General features: G+C 35.2%; 2 protein-coding genes across 2 annotated transcripts; both read right to left on the bottom strand.

Annotated features, from left to right (window-relative positions):
* Positions 1 to 1,480: 1,480 nt before the first annotated feature.
* LOC123527988 (G-protein coupled receptor dmsr-1-like) lies at positions 1,481 to 4,473 on the bottom strand. The gene has a single exon (XM_045307732.2). It carries the CDS (start codon positions 3,902 to 3,904, stop codon positions 2,846 to 2,848), a length of 1,059 nt encoding a protein of 352 aa, XP_045163667.2. The 5' UTR covers positions 3,905 to 4,473; the 3' UTR covers positions 1,481 to 2,845.
* Positions 4,474 to 8,952: 4,479 nt separating this feature from the next.
* Positions 8,953 to 14,870, bottom strand: LOC128548351 (serine/threonine-protein phosphatase 6 regulatory ankyrin repeat subunit B-like). Its single transcript, XM_053522905.1, has one exon. It carries the CDS (start codon positions 14,379 to 14,381, stop codon positions 10,569 to 10,571), a length of 3,813 nt encoding a protein of 1,270 aa, XP_053378880.1. The 5' UTR covers positions 14,382 to 14,870; the 3' UTR covers positions 8,953 to 10,568.
* Positions 14,871 to 16,256: the final 1,386 nt, after the last annotated feature.

A 16,256-nucleotide genomic window follows, 5' to 3' on the forward strand; every position in this document is an offset into this window, starting at 1 on the left:
TCTAATGCATGTAATGTGTCAAGTTAACCTCGCCGTATAATACATAATAAAAATGCTGATATTTAACAAATTAGAGGGGTTTATCGTCTAATTTGCCACGGTTCAGAGTTTAGATGCGTAGGAATTGAACTACGAGGGCGTTAGCCCGGGTGGGATAAATACTGAAACATCTGACCCATTAAACGTGGTAAATTAGACGATAAATCACAAGAAAGCCTTGATTGTTTTCATTCTGACATGATCATTGACATGTTTTAATAAATATTATGCTGGACTTCATTTATCGTATATATCGTGACGTCATATTGCTTACTTACCGGTCTGCGCGTCAACCGTTGTTTATCGCAGAATATACAGAGCTTGATTTCCTGCTTTGTGTAACTTGAAATCAAACCGAACCATGCTACATTTATCACTTCAATAATAGCTCTAAGATATGACAGTAACCATCTTGTTGAAGATGTATAATGTTTATTTCATTTGATTTCAATTTTATACGCCCCTCTCTGAAAGAGCGGGGCATATTATGTGAACACCCGTGATTGGCGGCGGGCGGGCGGCGTCCAAAAGCGTGTCCGCTCTGTAAGTCGAACAGTTTTGTCCGATCTTCACCAAACTTGATGACAATGTTTGTGGGCATAATATATCGGCCAAAATTGATAACCAGCAAAATCGCCACAGGCATTCTTGGGTTATGTCCCTTGAATTACTCAAAATCTGAAAATTTAGCCTTGTCCGCCCTCTAAGTCAAACAGTTTACATCCGATCTTCACCAAACTTGTTAAATGTTTGTGGCTAAAATATCTCGTCCAAGTTTGATAACCAGCCAAATCGCCTCAGGCACTCTTGGATTATGTCCCTTGAATTACTCGAAAATCTGCGAATTTAACCTTGTTCGCTCTCTAAGTCAAATAGTTTTCATTCGATCTTCACCAAACTTGGTGACAATGTTTGTATGCATAATATATCGGCCATGTTTGATAACCAATCACAATTTTGGCCCAATCTTAATGAAACTTAGTCAGAATGTTACTCTTGATAAAATCTTGGACGAGTATGATATTGGGTCATCTGAGTCAAAAACTAGGTCACCGGGTCAAAACAAAGGAAAAGTTTGCTAACACTCTAGAGATTACAATTTTGGCCCAATCTTAATGAAACTTGGTCAGAATGTTACGCTCAATAAAATTTTGGACGAATTTGATATTGGGTTATCTAGGGTCAAAAATTAGGTCACCAAGTCAAATCAAAGGAAAAGCTTGTTAACACTGTCAGGGCCACATTTATGACTGTATCTTCTTGAATCTTGATCAGAATGTTAATCTTGATGGTTTCAAGGTTCTGTTTGAATCTATGTCATGTAGAATCAAAATCTAGGTCATCAGGTCAAATCAAAGGAAAAGCTAGTTTACACTGTAGAGGCCACATTTATGACCGTATCTTAATGGAACTTGGCCAGGATGTTGATCTTGATAATTTATAGGTCAAGCTCAAATATGGATTAGGGAGCGTTAAAAACTAGGTCACTAGGTCAAATCAAAGGAAAAGCTTGTTAACACTCTAGAGGCCACATTTATGACTGTATCTTCATGAAACTTAGTCAGAATGTTAATCTTGATCATCTTTAGGTCCAGTTTGAATCTAGGTTATGCGGAGTCAAAAACTAGGTCACCGGGTCAAATAAAAGGAAATGTTAGTCAACACTTTAGAGACCACATTTATGACCATATCTTAATGAAACTTGGTCAAAATATTAATCTTGATGATCTTTAGGTCAATAGGTCAGGTGAGCGATACAGGGCCTTGATGGCCCTCTTGTTGTTGCCTATATTGATTAATCGTTCTAATAAGCAAAAATGAGTTAGACTACTGTACTTTAATTGGCCTTAAATAGCATTAGAGCAACATCCCCCTTTATGTAGTCTGTTACGTGTTCTATCTTGACAATATAAAGCTTTGCTAGCAAAATGGATTGGTCATCAGATAAGCAGATAATAATGAAATGCATCCTGGTAATATCTTACAGGTAAAAGGTTTTCAGTGAATATAAATAAGATAAACGTGTATATTTTGAACAAATTCAAAACTTACAATTTACCACCTTAAAGTTGATAGAGAGATGGCTATCAAGTTGTTAGAGAGATGGCTATCAAGTTGTTAGAGAGATGGCTATCAGGTTGTTAGAGAGATGGCTGTCAAGTTGTTAGAGAGATGGCTATCAGGTTGTTAGAGAGATGGCTGTCAAGTTGTTAGAGAGATGGCTATCAGGTTGTTAGAGAGATGGCTATCAAGTTGTTAGAGAGATGGCTATCAGGTTGTTAGAAAGATGGCTATAAAGTTGATAGAGGAATAGCTATAAAGTTGTTAGAGAGATGGTTATAAAGTTGTTAGAAAGATGGCTATCAGGTTGTTAGAAAGATGGGTATCAAGTAGATCTATTCATATAGGTTCCCAGTAGGAGTAGGATTTCTGAACATGATAGGTGTCTATTTTTGGAACATACAGCTTTTCGCAAAATTGCGGTCTTTCAAAACATAAAGATTTATATGTTGCTGGAAAACAAAAAGCACTTTGTCAAACTATTTTAGCAGACTTCGAGGTCTGTAATAAGGCACACTCAGACATACACGTCCGCCTTATTAACTGGTGTCAGTACAGATTTGACTTCAACGGAATACGACTGCAAACATACTTTCTTGTTAAACACATACAGCAAATAAAAGTATGAGTTATTCATCTCCAAACCTTATCACCGTTTTAGCTGAAATTATTTCATTAATTTAGGTGGTTGTTTCCTTAAGTGGTTCGCAGATTCTCTTTCATAACAAGTGCGCTGCACTTAATGCTAACTGTGTCTGTTTGCACATCTGCAGAACAATGATAGAAATTTCTTCCGAAATTGTTTGCTCATGGTGCAGTAAAGTACAAAGTTCACCCCATCATTGATTAAGGTAAGAATGTCAATCATGTCTCCCAATGGTACGTATACATTTGCGAAAAAATCTGGAATTAAGCCACTTAGGAGAAGTAAAACCCCGTGCGGTGTTTCTGCTATTACTGATAAAAGTACAACAGCAAGAAGCATTTTAGTTGTTCTGCGGCTGCGCAGAGCAAACGTGTTATTCAAAGTCATGTTGTTGCGTCTTTTGTCAGCCTGTCGCATCGTTATGATAAGAAATACGCTAAATATCATCAACAAGCAACTTGGTAATAGCCTTGTAAATATTGCATGCATCCAGTAATTGACTTTTTCTAAGATGACATCATTTCTCTTGGTAATACTCCAAATGGATGCACTGGTATCATTACTAGTCTCATTCAGCGGCACATGTGTGTTTTTCATCTGATACAAAATTGAGTTTGGTATACATATTATGGTCACCATAATTACGACTATACCTTCAGCTGCTAAGGCTGATTTCGTATTTCCGTACTTTAATCCAATTCTAGGGAATCGTATAAATAAATACCGAAACACAGCTAGCGTTACCGTCAACCAAATTGAAATGGAATGAACAATTGTGCTAATAACTGCAAATACCACTTGATAGCGTACAGCTCCCTCGGTGTTCCTATCAGGACTCTTTGTAGTACCGTGCATCAGATACATCTGTACCAGAAAAGGACAATAGAGCGCCATAGTTATTCCATCAGAAATGGCCAGTCCAGTCAGAAATATATGCACAAATGATATCATACCCTTCCGTGTGAGCACTGTAATGTTAAGTATGTTGGCGGTAATACCAAACACGCATATAGTCACGGCTAAATAACCATGTACAGGTTTATACATTTTGTCAAATGTTTTCAAGGCATTAACCATGTAGTTTTCTTCAAAATGTGACTTCTCATAATCGTTCGGAGCACTATCACTTGTATTGGCATATAGTCCATATCCAGCCATACTTTTATTCTTAAAGTAAGTATAATTAAGTAGAAACCAAATGTCAAATCAAGAGATACACTTACTATAAGCAATGAAAATACTATGATGTTGACTAAATCAAAAGCAACGATATCGAAACACTTGGTATCCTTTGGTCGCCGAATATGAAAATAATTCTAGCACTGCTGCTAGAAATTGCAGTTAGTTTGATGAATACTATCCACCATTCTAGTCAACAGAATAATTGTTAAGAACGCGATATTGTATTTTTCAAATTGAACAAAGTTTAAATATGAAGAAATATTTTAACTGCAGCGCGGTTATAAATTTTCGTGTTTATTAAAGACATTTAGTACATTAAAATAAAATTAATGTTTAGATGCTCCTCATGATATTCCATATATTCTTATTACGCATGCTTCAAGAACAAAAATGCCTCAGTTGATACCACTGTGACACAAACATCGTTGTTTCAAAGCTTCAAGTACACTGGAACGGTCGATTGAACGTAATCTATAATTATTGCAACACCATATGGCAGGTTCTCGAGACTTCAAAAAGTGTAACTGTTTATAACACTTGGCTTTATAGTCTGCCCTTGAATCAATCGGTACAACAGTTAACAGAACAAGATATTGCAAAACGCAAGTAAATTTAAATAGTGCTCTTTGGTTGAATGCAAATTTTAAAGGTAATTTTTAAAATGAGCGCTTGCGAATCCGCGCAGTCTGGTCAGGATCCACGCTGTTCGCTTTTAAAGCCTATTGGAATTGGAGAAACTGTTAGCGAACAGCATGGACCCTGACCAGACTGCGCGGATGCGCAGGCTGGTCTGGATCCATGCTAGTTGCAAACCCACTATGTTGGTTTTCTCAAGGCACGGCTCAAATATTCAAACCTTATATCAATGTTCATTATGTCGCTGAATAAAACAGAGTGGGCTTTACAACCTTACTCGCAGGCCTTCGCAGTATATTGGTTAACAATGCTACTCATGATATATCTTACCAGAAATATTACATTCGTTCTTGTAAAAGTATCATAAATATTAGCAAAACGGCTGCCGACACATTCTGCTAAACCAGCTAGATATCAGTATGGATAGAACACCATTTATCTTGCAATGGCACATTCGCTCTTTGCAACTATAACGGTTTCTTCGCGTATCTGGCATAAATCAACAAGTTGTTTTCATATTACATTGTACTTGATTTAGTAGGTGATTACCGCGATAAAGCAGAGAACAAACATGATTATTAAATAAACAAATTGAAATGCAGTCGTTAAGTGTTTTTTATCAGTGGAAACTAGTCCGTTCTTTTGTATTATTTTCTAAATTGATACAGGCTCAGTAAGTGGATCACGCGGCAGACGTAAGAAAGAATTGTTTGAACTGGTGTAAAATATAATATATACGTAATACTATTACATTTTATTTTGATACATGTTGCTAGGCTTTATAAATATGTCGAATTTCGCAAAACCAGTAGATCTACTTAATATTGGAGACTTTAAGTATCGGTAGAATGCAAAGCTTTTGTTTATGTCATGAAATCTTAAGCCACAATATGTAACTGATACTCTAAAATATTCAAAACAACATTTAATGTGTATGAATTATGCAATTAAAACTGCCAAAAGTCCCACAATAAACGCAGTTTCCCTGTGCAAAATGTTTGATATTGGAGGTTTCACTGAAGATAATGAATATTGTCAAAATAGTAATGAATGTTTCACGCCATACTCGATTGTGCTAGTGTCAATGAACTTGGAACTTCATAAATCAAAAGAAGATACATTGCACAATATATTCCAAGATAAATGCATGCATAACCAAAATCCTAATTTTAGAATAGTTTTTGTGTTTTGCCGGTGTTGGAAAACTCGTCTTACACCCCAGGCTGTAAGAGGATTCTCGTTCTATAATTTATGAATGAATGCGCTAGTATAATACAAATAAGTGGTTTAAAGAAAAATATTCGTTTTAACATATTTTTTTTTATTTATAGCAGAATACGATATGTGAGAAAAAGAATATATCAGTAGTTGAAGGTTCGGATGGTTATATCTAGCTGTCAGGTAACTGTACTGCGGTACCTCGGTACAACCTCGCGGTAGACTCTTTACCACCTAAACAACTACCCTCGGACACTTTTAACTAGTGAAAGATCCAGCAATTTTATTCAGCAGTCTTAATACCATGTATAAATGTCTGACATACAACAGTAGGCTAATTATTTGCAGGGCTTAGGTTAGACTGTCTGTGTATATAGACTGTCCTGACTGTATGTTTAACGTCCTCTTGTTTATTTTAATCCCGCGCCAGCCGGGTACAGGCGCTAGTGTGAGTGAGGCTGGTGTGAAGCTGCAATTACCTAAATACTTATTTTCATCACTAAACTATATCTAAAACAACGACATCGCTAGATGCATTCATTTCACCAAACCCAGCGAAGACCTTTTTACTTGAATATATCCTTTCCGAACCTGTAACGTGATAAAACGTATTAGCGTCTGATGGCCCTTTCACGCTTCTGTAGAATCAACATTTATTACACGAAATTCATTTTGAAAATATTTCTGAAACGTCTAGGTCTGCATCTCTCAAATACGGAAATATCTTACACCCGAGGCTTATACTGACACTTTCAGACAACATCAAAAAGGACCTTTTGAGCGATTTGTCGAAGTTCCAAAAATCTCTAAGTACCCTTGCCCCGTTACGGACCCCTGTGGGATTTGTGTTTATTTCGAGAGCAAATATTTTTTTTGTAGATGAAGACACCTGCATGTGACCCCTGACTATCGACCAATCCAAAGACGACTATCGTTTTCAAGTTTTGCATGTCTACTTTCATTTTCTTTACTTTCCGGAAATAGCTGAAGGTCGAGTGACGTCATTTTCTGTGTTGTCAAAAACATACATATGCCTGGCGAGATTGCATAAAAATGTGCCCGGTTTCCTAAGGATAAGTAGAAATGTTCCAGATACGAACGTTTCCTGACATCTACGGTTTCTATACAGTCGTATGATAAACGATTTTCTGTCTTGGTAGAAAGCTTTAGAGCATACGAAATAAGAATATGCGTGCGCTCCTTCGTCTTTATAAACAAAATAATTATGTTCCTTGCAATCTATGACATTTCGTCTACTCGGGCAATATCATTGATTTGAGGTGTGTCAATACAATGTAATTAAATCGTGAATAAGAAGCTATTTTTGTAAATGTAAATGTAGTATTATTATGTTTTCTTAAACGTTATAATATTTTTGTGTATCTTAATACAACCGATATTATTCTGAATGTTTTATGTTGTTGTAAATGTTACAATGCTATTGTGAGTATTTATGTATTGCAAGTGCATATTCATGTACATTTTAGCTTGAACATATTTTATTCAGAAATTCGTGAACTATTTACATATATAATTTAACGAATTGAACAGAAAGCTATTATATTAGCTTAAAGTTGTGCGCTTCATATGTATATTGCATGTCAAATACATTCCAAATGGAAGTATAGTATCCCTGCAATCTTATGTGAATACATATGGGTAATTTTGACCTCTCACAACTTTTCACAAATCTACGTCGCAATACCTGATTGTTCTGGTGTGTTTACATACGTCTGACCGTCATATACGAACTATAGTGTGTTTTTATTTCTGTAAGAAGAACAGACGTGCGTTGCTTAAAGACATTTGTTTAGAATTTCAAAGTAATAATTTGATTAACAATTTGGAAGATATTATTTCAGCACTCCTGTAGCTCAGTCGTAAAAGAATCGAAAATACCTTGTCTAATATTTACCAACGTTTCATTCCAAAATTTAGACTTGGACATTAAAATGCTAAATATTCTTTCTACAAAGTAATTGTTTAATAAAATAGAATGATTTTAAGCAACTCTGCAATATGACATATCAGCAATATAAATCATGTCTGAAAATAATGATATTTTCGTCTTCATCTTGTAGGATATCTGACGCCAATTCGGTTCAGTGGATATTCAAGACTTGGATGAAATATACGTATCCCTTCAGAATTCGGCTACCGTGTATTTTCGCTTATAAGACGCACTCGCTTATAAGACTCACCCCGTGATCTGACATGCAATCTGGCGTTTCTTTTTCTTTTAACTCCCTTGTAGTACACGCTGAAGAAATGTTCCCCACCCTTTGAACTTGAAATATAACTCCTAATAATGCGTCTTATAAGCGGAAACATATTGTACAAATTTCCATTCTGTGCTCTTTGTGTATGGGAGTTCCTGTTCGGTTGTGTCCCACTCGATGGAATCATGGGATGCTGTGGTCCCGGTCTGGCAGCCGCTTGTAATTTTTTGAATAATTTATTGTTGTTGTTGTTGTTGTTGTTCTAATAGTCGTGCAGCAATTTAACTTACCGTAATGTAGCCTTTATCATTCTTTTTTAAATTATTGATATCAAAGTGCTCTTAGCCGGCATATTCTAAGAAGGATGCAGAATATTTTGTATTTTCTTTATTATTTCTGGTACCTTCATGCCTGAAATACGCCAGACGGTTTTGAAAAAATCCGATAACTTCACGTGGCCACCAGTGCTACATTTACCCGCAGTACGATATAGTTGCAGCAGCTTTCACAAAGTTTATCGTTAAAAAGTATTATTAATTTTTTTCTTCAAAACTCTTACCGCTAATATTTGTCTACACACTGGCCAGTCTTTTCTTTTGATTCCCCGCCATATGCTTTAGACTAAATGACAATTGAATTTACATTAATTATTCCCATTGTTTTGCATTCGTTGAGGCCACCGTTGTTGTGTAACTAGTAACTATCATCAGTTAAGAGCCATATTATTATTATTCTAATTAGTCCTTTAAGTACATAGTTTGTTACAACATGAAGGACCGTCTTATTGCACTTATTTTCACCACTACAGTTACAAAAGAGAAATACCATTAATTTGTTTATGTCCCCTGAAACGGTAATGTTAACTTCTTTACAACGTATGTAAGATGAGATTCAGAATTGCCATTTGATAAATGTTGATGACTACACAAATGCGTAGACATTTCAAAAACATAAATAACTTACGTTGTTTTGTGAAGCGACAGTATGAAAGTTATGAAAGTATAATAAATCTTGACGTGTTACTATAAATTATTATAAACTTGTTTGTCTCTTACATAATACGATAACATTTGTGTCTTCACGAAATATATATTTTAAAGTCAGCTATTTGGACAATACAAGATGAAAGTGTTCGTTTCAGCCATTACTAACAATCAAATAAACATAGTTTCGTGGAGATGGGGTTCATCTTTTGAATAAATGGATCTGTTGGAAAGCAAAGCTATTTAACAATAAAATTTTGTATTGTGCATTGTGTTCAAAAATATATCTATACACATCTGCATAAGAAAAAAGTTGGAATATTTATTATAGTATAATAAAGTTACATCAATTAAAAAATAGATACAATAATACGAATGTTTTTAATAAAAGTGCGCTATGTGGATAATACATATTTAGGCAATTCAAAAGTGAAATAAAACAAACATGGATGCAACGACAGTTGATATTCCTCCCATGCAAGAAGGATTCATAGCTTTTCTGATGCTCGTTTGGGAGCTGGTATCGCCAATTATATATGTTATCATGATTCTGCTGATATTGCTATCTATAATTCTTAGTTTTACTCAAGTATAATAAAAGGAATAAGTGTTCACTTAAATTGCTAAACAGTGTTTAGGGGACATTGTCAAGATGTGCCGACATGTTATTCTCTTGTGTTGTCATTGTGATTGTCGTAAAAGTGATAGGGAGAAAACGCAAAATTGGTGTTTTAAAGATTAAGCAATGGCTGTACTTTCCACTGTGATGCAATGTTTTCTTAACACATTTGTAGGCATATGTGTAATTTGTGAACAATTAAAACGTCTTAAAACGGCCTTTTAACAATTTTCTTTTTATTTTTATATAATTTCATTAAATTCTTCTTTTATAACATTTCGAATACATTTTATTCTTTTCTCTGTACATGATCATTTAAACGGAAATGTAGGACTGCACAGAGCTCCCAGCACCTTCTAAGATAAGCTCTACGCCTTGATAATACAAACGCACAGGGCTCCCGTCTCATAGAGTTGTTAGTTATATCAAGTATGTAATGGAATCATTCTACGAACGATTTATATTTTCAAAGAACTAATTCTACTCCCTGTATTCATCGTTGAATAACAAAAATAAAACAGTACACCATCACAATTATCATCCACCTATTATCTTCACCATTATGTAAATACATGATAATCATCACCATTATCATCACCGGTATCATCATCACTAAGATCCTTATGACACAATACCCAACCTTGCGACATTAAACGGTAGTTGGGACTTTTAGTCTCTTAATTATGCAGTGCAGATATCGACTGGGTAAGTCTCGGTAAGGAGATAATATAGAATACAAGAAGATTAAATCGATCGCCTACGGTTTTCATATTGTTGTATGGGACAAGAATAGTATTTTGCTTTTGAAAGTACATTTTCATTTATTTCATAATTTTATATAAGAAATTATAACTTTTCAGCGGCGAATAAATGTTACAGAAAACGAAGCAGGCCCTATAATTCATCCTTGTCAAAAAATACTCATAGCAGTAGAAAACCATCCAAAATAGACATATAATGTACGTCTACGAAATCATCTGCTCGAGCGAATTCGGGTCCAATTCCTGTAAATTTCTGGTATAGATATCTCTTGAAACTGTAAATTCTCGCAAAACGTCTTCAAACAGATCAGAATAACAGTCCTGTTCGCCAAGAATGTCAAGTACCAGTTTGCAATACACGACTTTACGTGCACACTCTTTATGAGTTTCATCACGTGGATCTAATAATTGACTCTGGAAGCTAAAAATGTTTTGCCATGGAAATACAAACGAGGGAAGATTTCCATTGGAAGCAAACGCAATCAACTTCCTGATAATTTTGCATGCATAATCATGTAGCAAATCTGTAGGGGGAACAGAAACACCATGCTCTTTTAGTTCTTTGGACTCTTCAAAGACGTGGAACATACAATTTTTGAGTATGTAGCTGCTGATCTTAGCAGCGTTGGACTCTGACATAGTACCCTCTCCAAATACCTCAGGGCAAATTCGGGAATCAAACATCACTTTTGAAATCACGTAGGCATCTCTTGCTTTCTGTGGAAGTGCTGCCATGTGCGCCTTTTCTGCATTTAAGGCTGAAACACGAGCTTTCAAACCAGATGGGTGATCAACATTACCTCTGAATAGTATTAACGCACCGTCGTTTTGAATGGGTTTTTGATCACAGGAAAGCGAATTTAGCCGTGAACCAAGAGGCCACCAATTCTTAATCTGACATGCTGGAACAAGATCAATATCTATTGTCATGTCCTTGTACACAGCTCCCGTCCAACGTAAGGTAAACTGACAGTTTGGTGACCGTAGAGAACTTCTTTGTTTATACTCAGCGAACGATATATTCGGATTCCTAAATAATGAAGGATGCTGTAAAACGTTCGTCAGTGCAATTCTGAATCTTTTTGAAACTTTTCCGGGTTCTAGAAAGCAATCGCTATTAAAGAGACTACGTGTTTTGTAGCGTTTACAATCTTTCTTGAGCTTTAAATAGGCGTAGTTAGCATCGCGCATAGACAACTCTTCGTCTATCTCACATATTTTTGGAAATTTACTTATTAAGCATACGAAGTCAAACTCATCCGGAAAACCAATTTTCGTATTTTCTCCAACACTTCCAGATTGAAAGACGGTGTTACAAAGAAGATCATCTTCTTCTCCTATAAGAGTACAAATATGTCTTATTATCTCAATGACAGTTTCCTTAACTTCACGAGATTCCCCTTCGAACTTTACTAATCCTAGATATGGGCAATTCAGAAGATTGTCTATGGCATTTCTTTGAAAAAGTCTTTGTTTTAATCGAAGGGATGTTTTACAAGGTATGGTAAGCTGGCCTTTATTTTCAAAGTCTATAAACTCTTGTGAAAAGCATAAGCCATGTGTAGCATTTCCACAAATGCAGATTTCATCAAGCATTTTCTTATTTCCTCTTTGTTCTGCAACATGACATGGAAGCTGACCAACTTTGTCTGGAATACATTTGATGCCAGCACTTCTAAGCTGTTCGATTACCTTTGTATCGGTATCACACCATGCAGCATAGTGTAGAAGGTTACTTCCATGCACATCCGTTTCATTCACATCAGCTCCATTAGCAAGAAACATTTCGATAATAAGTCCAATTTCAGATTGTGATCTTAATACTTGCACAAGTAAAGGGGTCTGTCCAAATTTATTACGTATTTTCAAGTCAGCTCCACAATTCAAAAGATCGTTTACTTTTGAAATATCATTTTCGACTAAATAAATTGGAGAGTCACCATAGTTGTTCTGTGCATTAACGTTTGCACCGTGACTTATAGCCAGTTTCATAATGTCATCTCTCGTGGAACCTGCAGCCAGATAATGTAAAACTGTGTCTCCGGATTTGGTGCAACACGTCATATCTGCTCCAGCTGTCACAAATCTTTCAAACAATTCCATACGTATTTCAAAACATTCTATATAGGTAATCAATGGTGTTTTCCCAAACCCATTTTGGATTCGTAAAAGTTCCTTTACTGTTTCTGCCGAACAGTTTTTATATCTACCCTCCAGAAAACTCATGATAAAATTTGTTGTCTCTGCAGGAGGCACATAAATTAATTTTTCGATGAAGGTATGGAAAAATGTTTTACCATTGTTATCAACGATAAGCAAATTGATATTTTCAAAGTTATCTAAAATAAACGCCAAATCGTCATATGCAGTACCACCTGATGCAATGATATGTAACGGCGTTTGGCCATTATTATTCTGTGCATTAAAGTCAAGGTTGAGCTTCGTCATCTGTTCTAACAGGTACTTCCATTCATCCTTGTACGACCATTGCATCATCAAAACATGCATCAATGTATTACCGTAATCGTCACGGTAATTGAAATATCTCTGCATTTTAAGCAATCTTAGAAACGTTCTAAATGAATTGATCAACTGTATTGGGTCATATCCATCATTGTTTTTGGTGAAAACAGCTGAACTCCCTTCAAGTAAAAATTTCAAAGCACCAAAGCTTGTGTATTGATTCAATATTGCCATATGTAATGGCGTATTACCATCGGCATTCTGTTTGTTAATGTCGGCACCTAGATTAATTAATGCTTGAATATTTTCATCTTCTGGTACACTAGATATAGCGATATGCAATGGCGTATCCCCTTTGTTATTTTGCTTATTAACATCAGCACCTGCATGCACTAGTAATTCTATTATTTCTATGTTTTCTGATTCGACAGAAAGCCCTGCTAAATGCAAAGCTGTGTTTCCATTAGCATTTTGTTTGTTTACGTCCACGCCTGCATTAATCAAGGATAAAACAGATTTTGCGCAACAACCTTTTGTAAAGGCGTAATGAAGTGCCGTGTTTCCATCTTCATCTTGTATGTTAGGATCGGCATCTGCTTTAAGAAACCTTTGAATGAGCCTTTCATTTTTTGATTTAGCGGCGAAATGGATAGGAGTTTTTCCATCAATATTCTGTTTATTCATATCGGCACCGGCATCAACGATTGTTTGAACGTCAGTGTCATTATAAAATTGCAATGCAATAAAATGCAACTCATCATCATCTATATGGGATTTTTTCACACCTACTTTTACCAGCGATTTGGAAATTTCTTCCACATCTGATCGCATCAGAGCAAGATGTAGAACAGTATTACCATACATATCTGGTATATTAACATCAGAACCTGCTCTAATTAATGTCTGAATATTATTGTTGTTATTCTGTTGTTTCAGACAGTCTTGTTTGGAACTATTACCGTTTCCAGTTACAGTGTCAGGTATCGTGTTAGCAATAAAACAGGCATCCGTAACTTGTTTTTCTTGACTAATATTTGACACTTGTTGATCAATTGAATGTATGTCTGCATCGGTATCAGTGTTGTCAGGAGACAGTTCTGGTGCCATGTTCTGACTAGTAGCTTCTTCATTTGTTCTTTCACGTAGTAATTCACAATCTGAGTCAATGCGTGGATGTAAGTCAGTGTCTGCGTTGTCCTCAATATCAAATTCGTGTTCTTCGTCATTGGATGAGTCATTCCTAACGGAAGAGCTATCTTCATCAGATGATGTATCATCATGCTCGTTAACTACCAAATGTAACGGCGTTTTACCATTGAAATTTTGAATGTTTACGTCAATCCCTGCAGCTATCAGTGCTTTAACAATGTTAGAATTATCATCTTCTGTAACAGCAATATGTAAAACAGTATCACCATTTTCATTCTGATAATTTATATCTGCACCATTTGCAATTATTTCTCGTACAAGAGCATAGTCATTTGATTTTACGGCCGCCTCAAGAAATCTTCTCTGTTTTGGACACCTTTCATAGATAATAACAGAGTCCGCCATAATTGTACTGAAGTCTTTTACTTTGATCCTTCTGTTGTCGCACTATCTGTATTTTCGCTTATATGTGATATCTCACCAGATACAATATTCATGTATACCGCTCAACACACTTACACAGTTTTTCGATTGTTCTAAACACATCATTCAAATAATTCTTTAAGTTATATTCATTTTAAAACCATTTGTGAATCTTATCTTGTAATATATGTATTTTTCTAATATTTTCCAGCTATTGTTTAATATAAAACATTTACTTCACCGTCCATATTGCGGGCCTATTTTTTTTATTGCGTTTCACTTATACACATTATCTTACTAAACTTAGATTTATTCAAATATTAAATTTCGTTTTGGATACAAAAACATTTATAAATTCTATGGTCCCGAATGTTATCAAATATTCAAATATTGGATCTAAATCATTGGGTTTTAAACCAGCTATTGTGTGTCCTCAAAAAGTTGTAGTGGATTTTTGTTTTCTTCATACTTAATACATACAAACAAATAGCACAGAATTCATAAATTTTACAAGCTTGAAATGTATATATCATATTTGAAATGCCGGTCTTCTTCAGCTACCGAAAAGAAGCAAAACCGTTTGCGAGATCGGGTCTACTGTCGGGTCGGATTTTCACAGTAGCTATTGTTGTGATGTTTAAAGACTCGCCACGAAATGACCAAAACCTTTTTTGAATAGTTTAACAAGAGTTAGAATTATTAAAAATGCCTGTTTACCGATAAATATTCTGGGTAAGGAAATCTGATAAAGATGAGTTTTACTTTTATATATGTTCGGAAAAATAATTAAAGCATGATTAAGCCGCTGGTCAACAACATGTTTTAGAATACAGTGTTACAATTTAAAACATCCACAATATGGGTATTCCGTTCAACATACTTCTACAGGGGAAAAAATGAAAACCAAGGCATAATCTTGAAACTAATACTGATGATATTTTGAAGGATTCGAAAATTTTAAAAGAAAGAAAAAATCTGTATCACTCATTTATGGAAGATACTTAACAAACAATAGTTTTATGATATAACTGTAATACCACTGAACTACCCAATAAATCATTACGTTTATCTCGTTTCAAACTTGTATTTTATTAGATTAATTTGTTTGCACTTCACTAGAAGATGTAATATATGGCAGCAAACATTGATAATTCATATTTTACAACCTCTTGTTGTTTTGTTATAAATAGATCACAGGCATGAACGCCTTGTTGTGACCTAGATATACTTCGTGAAAAAAAGATGTCCCTGTATTTTGTAATATACATGTATGTAGATTGCTACTATATTTCACTTTGCTCATAGCAATGCTATCCAGAACTGATACATAATCTAGAAGTAGCTTAAGACAGCGCTAATTTTTTCGTGATTACCTCTTTATGTTCAGACTCGACCGTTCGGAGTATACTATCATTTTGCTATGCTGCGTTCTATGCTTCCAAAGGATTTCAATAAAGATCTGAATACCATTCGCACTAGTTGAATGACAAACATAAAATGTTTGTACGTCCGAGATTATTTATAATAAAAACTTTAAATCGACACACAAAAGTCATATTCAATTATCTTCCACATGTCTGAATGCATTATAGCTATATAGTTCTAGATTCATATAGCGCCATTTAAATGATAAGCATCTTCGAAAGCGCTTAACATACAATGAGCCAATTCATCATCTTCCATGGCAGACGCAAAGCGGTTTGACCAGAAGAAAACACTATATTTCTAGACATACTCGCAAAATTGTTAGCTTAGTGTTATTGCGGAAGGACCTTGCCCTTTGTTATATTTTGGCCATTTTCACTGTGTCAAAATAGGTTTCATCTCTTTCAGGTTACATTTAATTATCGTCAGTGG

The sequence above is a fragment of the Mercenaria mercenaria genome, chromosome 14, assembly GCF_021730395.1.
Source record: "Mercenaria mercenaria strain notata chromosome 14, MADL_Memer_1, whole genome shotgun sequence".
NCBI classification, from domain to species: domain Eukaryota; kingdom Metazoa; phylum Mollusca; class Bivalvia; order Venerida; family Veneridae; genus Mercenaria; species Mercenaria mercenaria.

Coding starts and splice junctions, on each gene's coding strand:
- LOC123527988 (XM_045307732.2), bottom strand. CDS start 3,904: ATGGCTGGATATGGACTATATGCCAATACAAGTGATAGTGCTCCGAAC.
- LOC128548351 (XM_053522905.1), bottom strand. CDS start 14,381: ATGGCGGACTCTGTTATTATCTATGAAAGGTGTCCAAAACAGAGAAGA.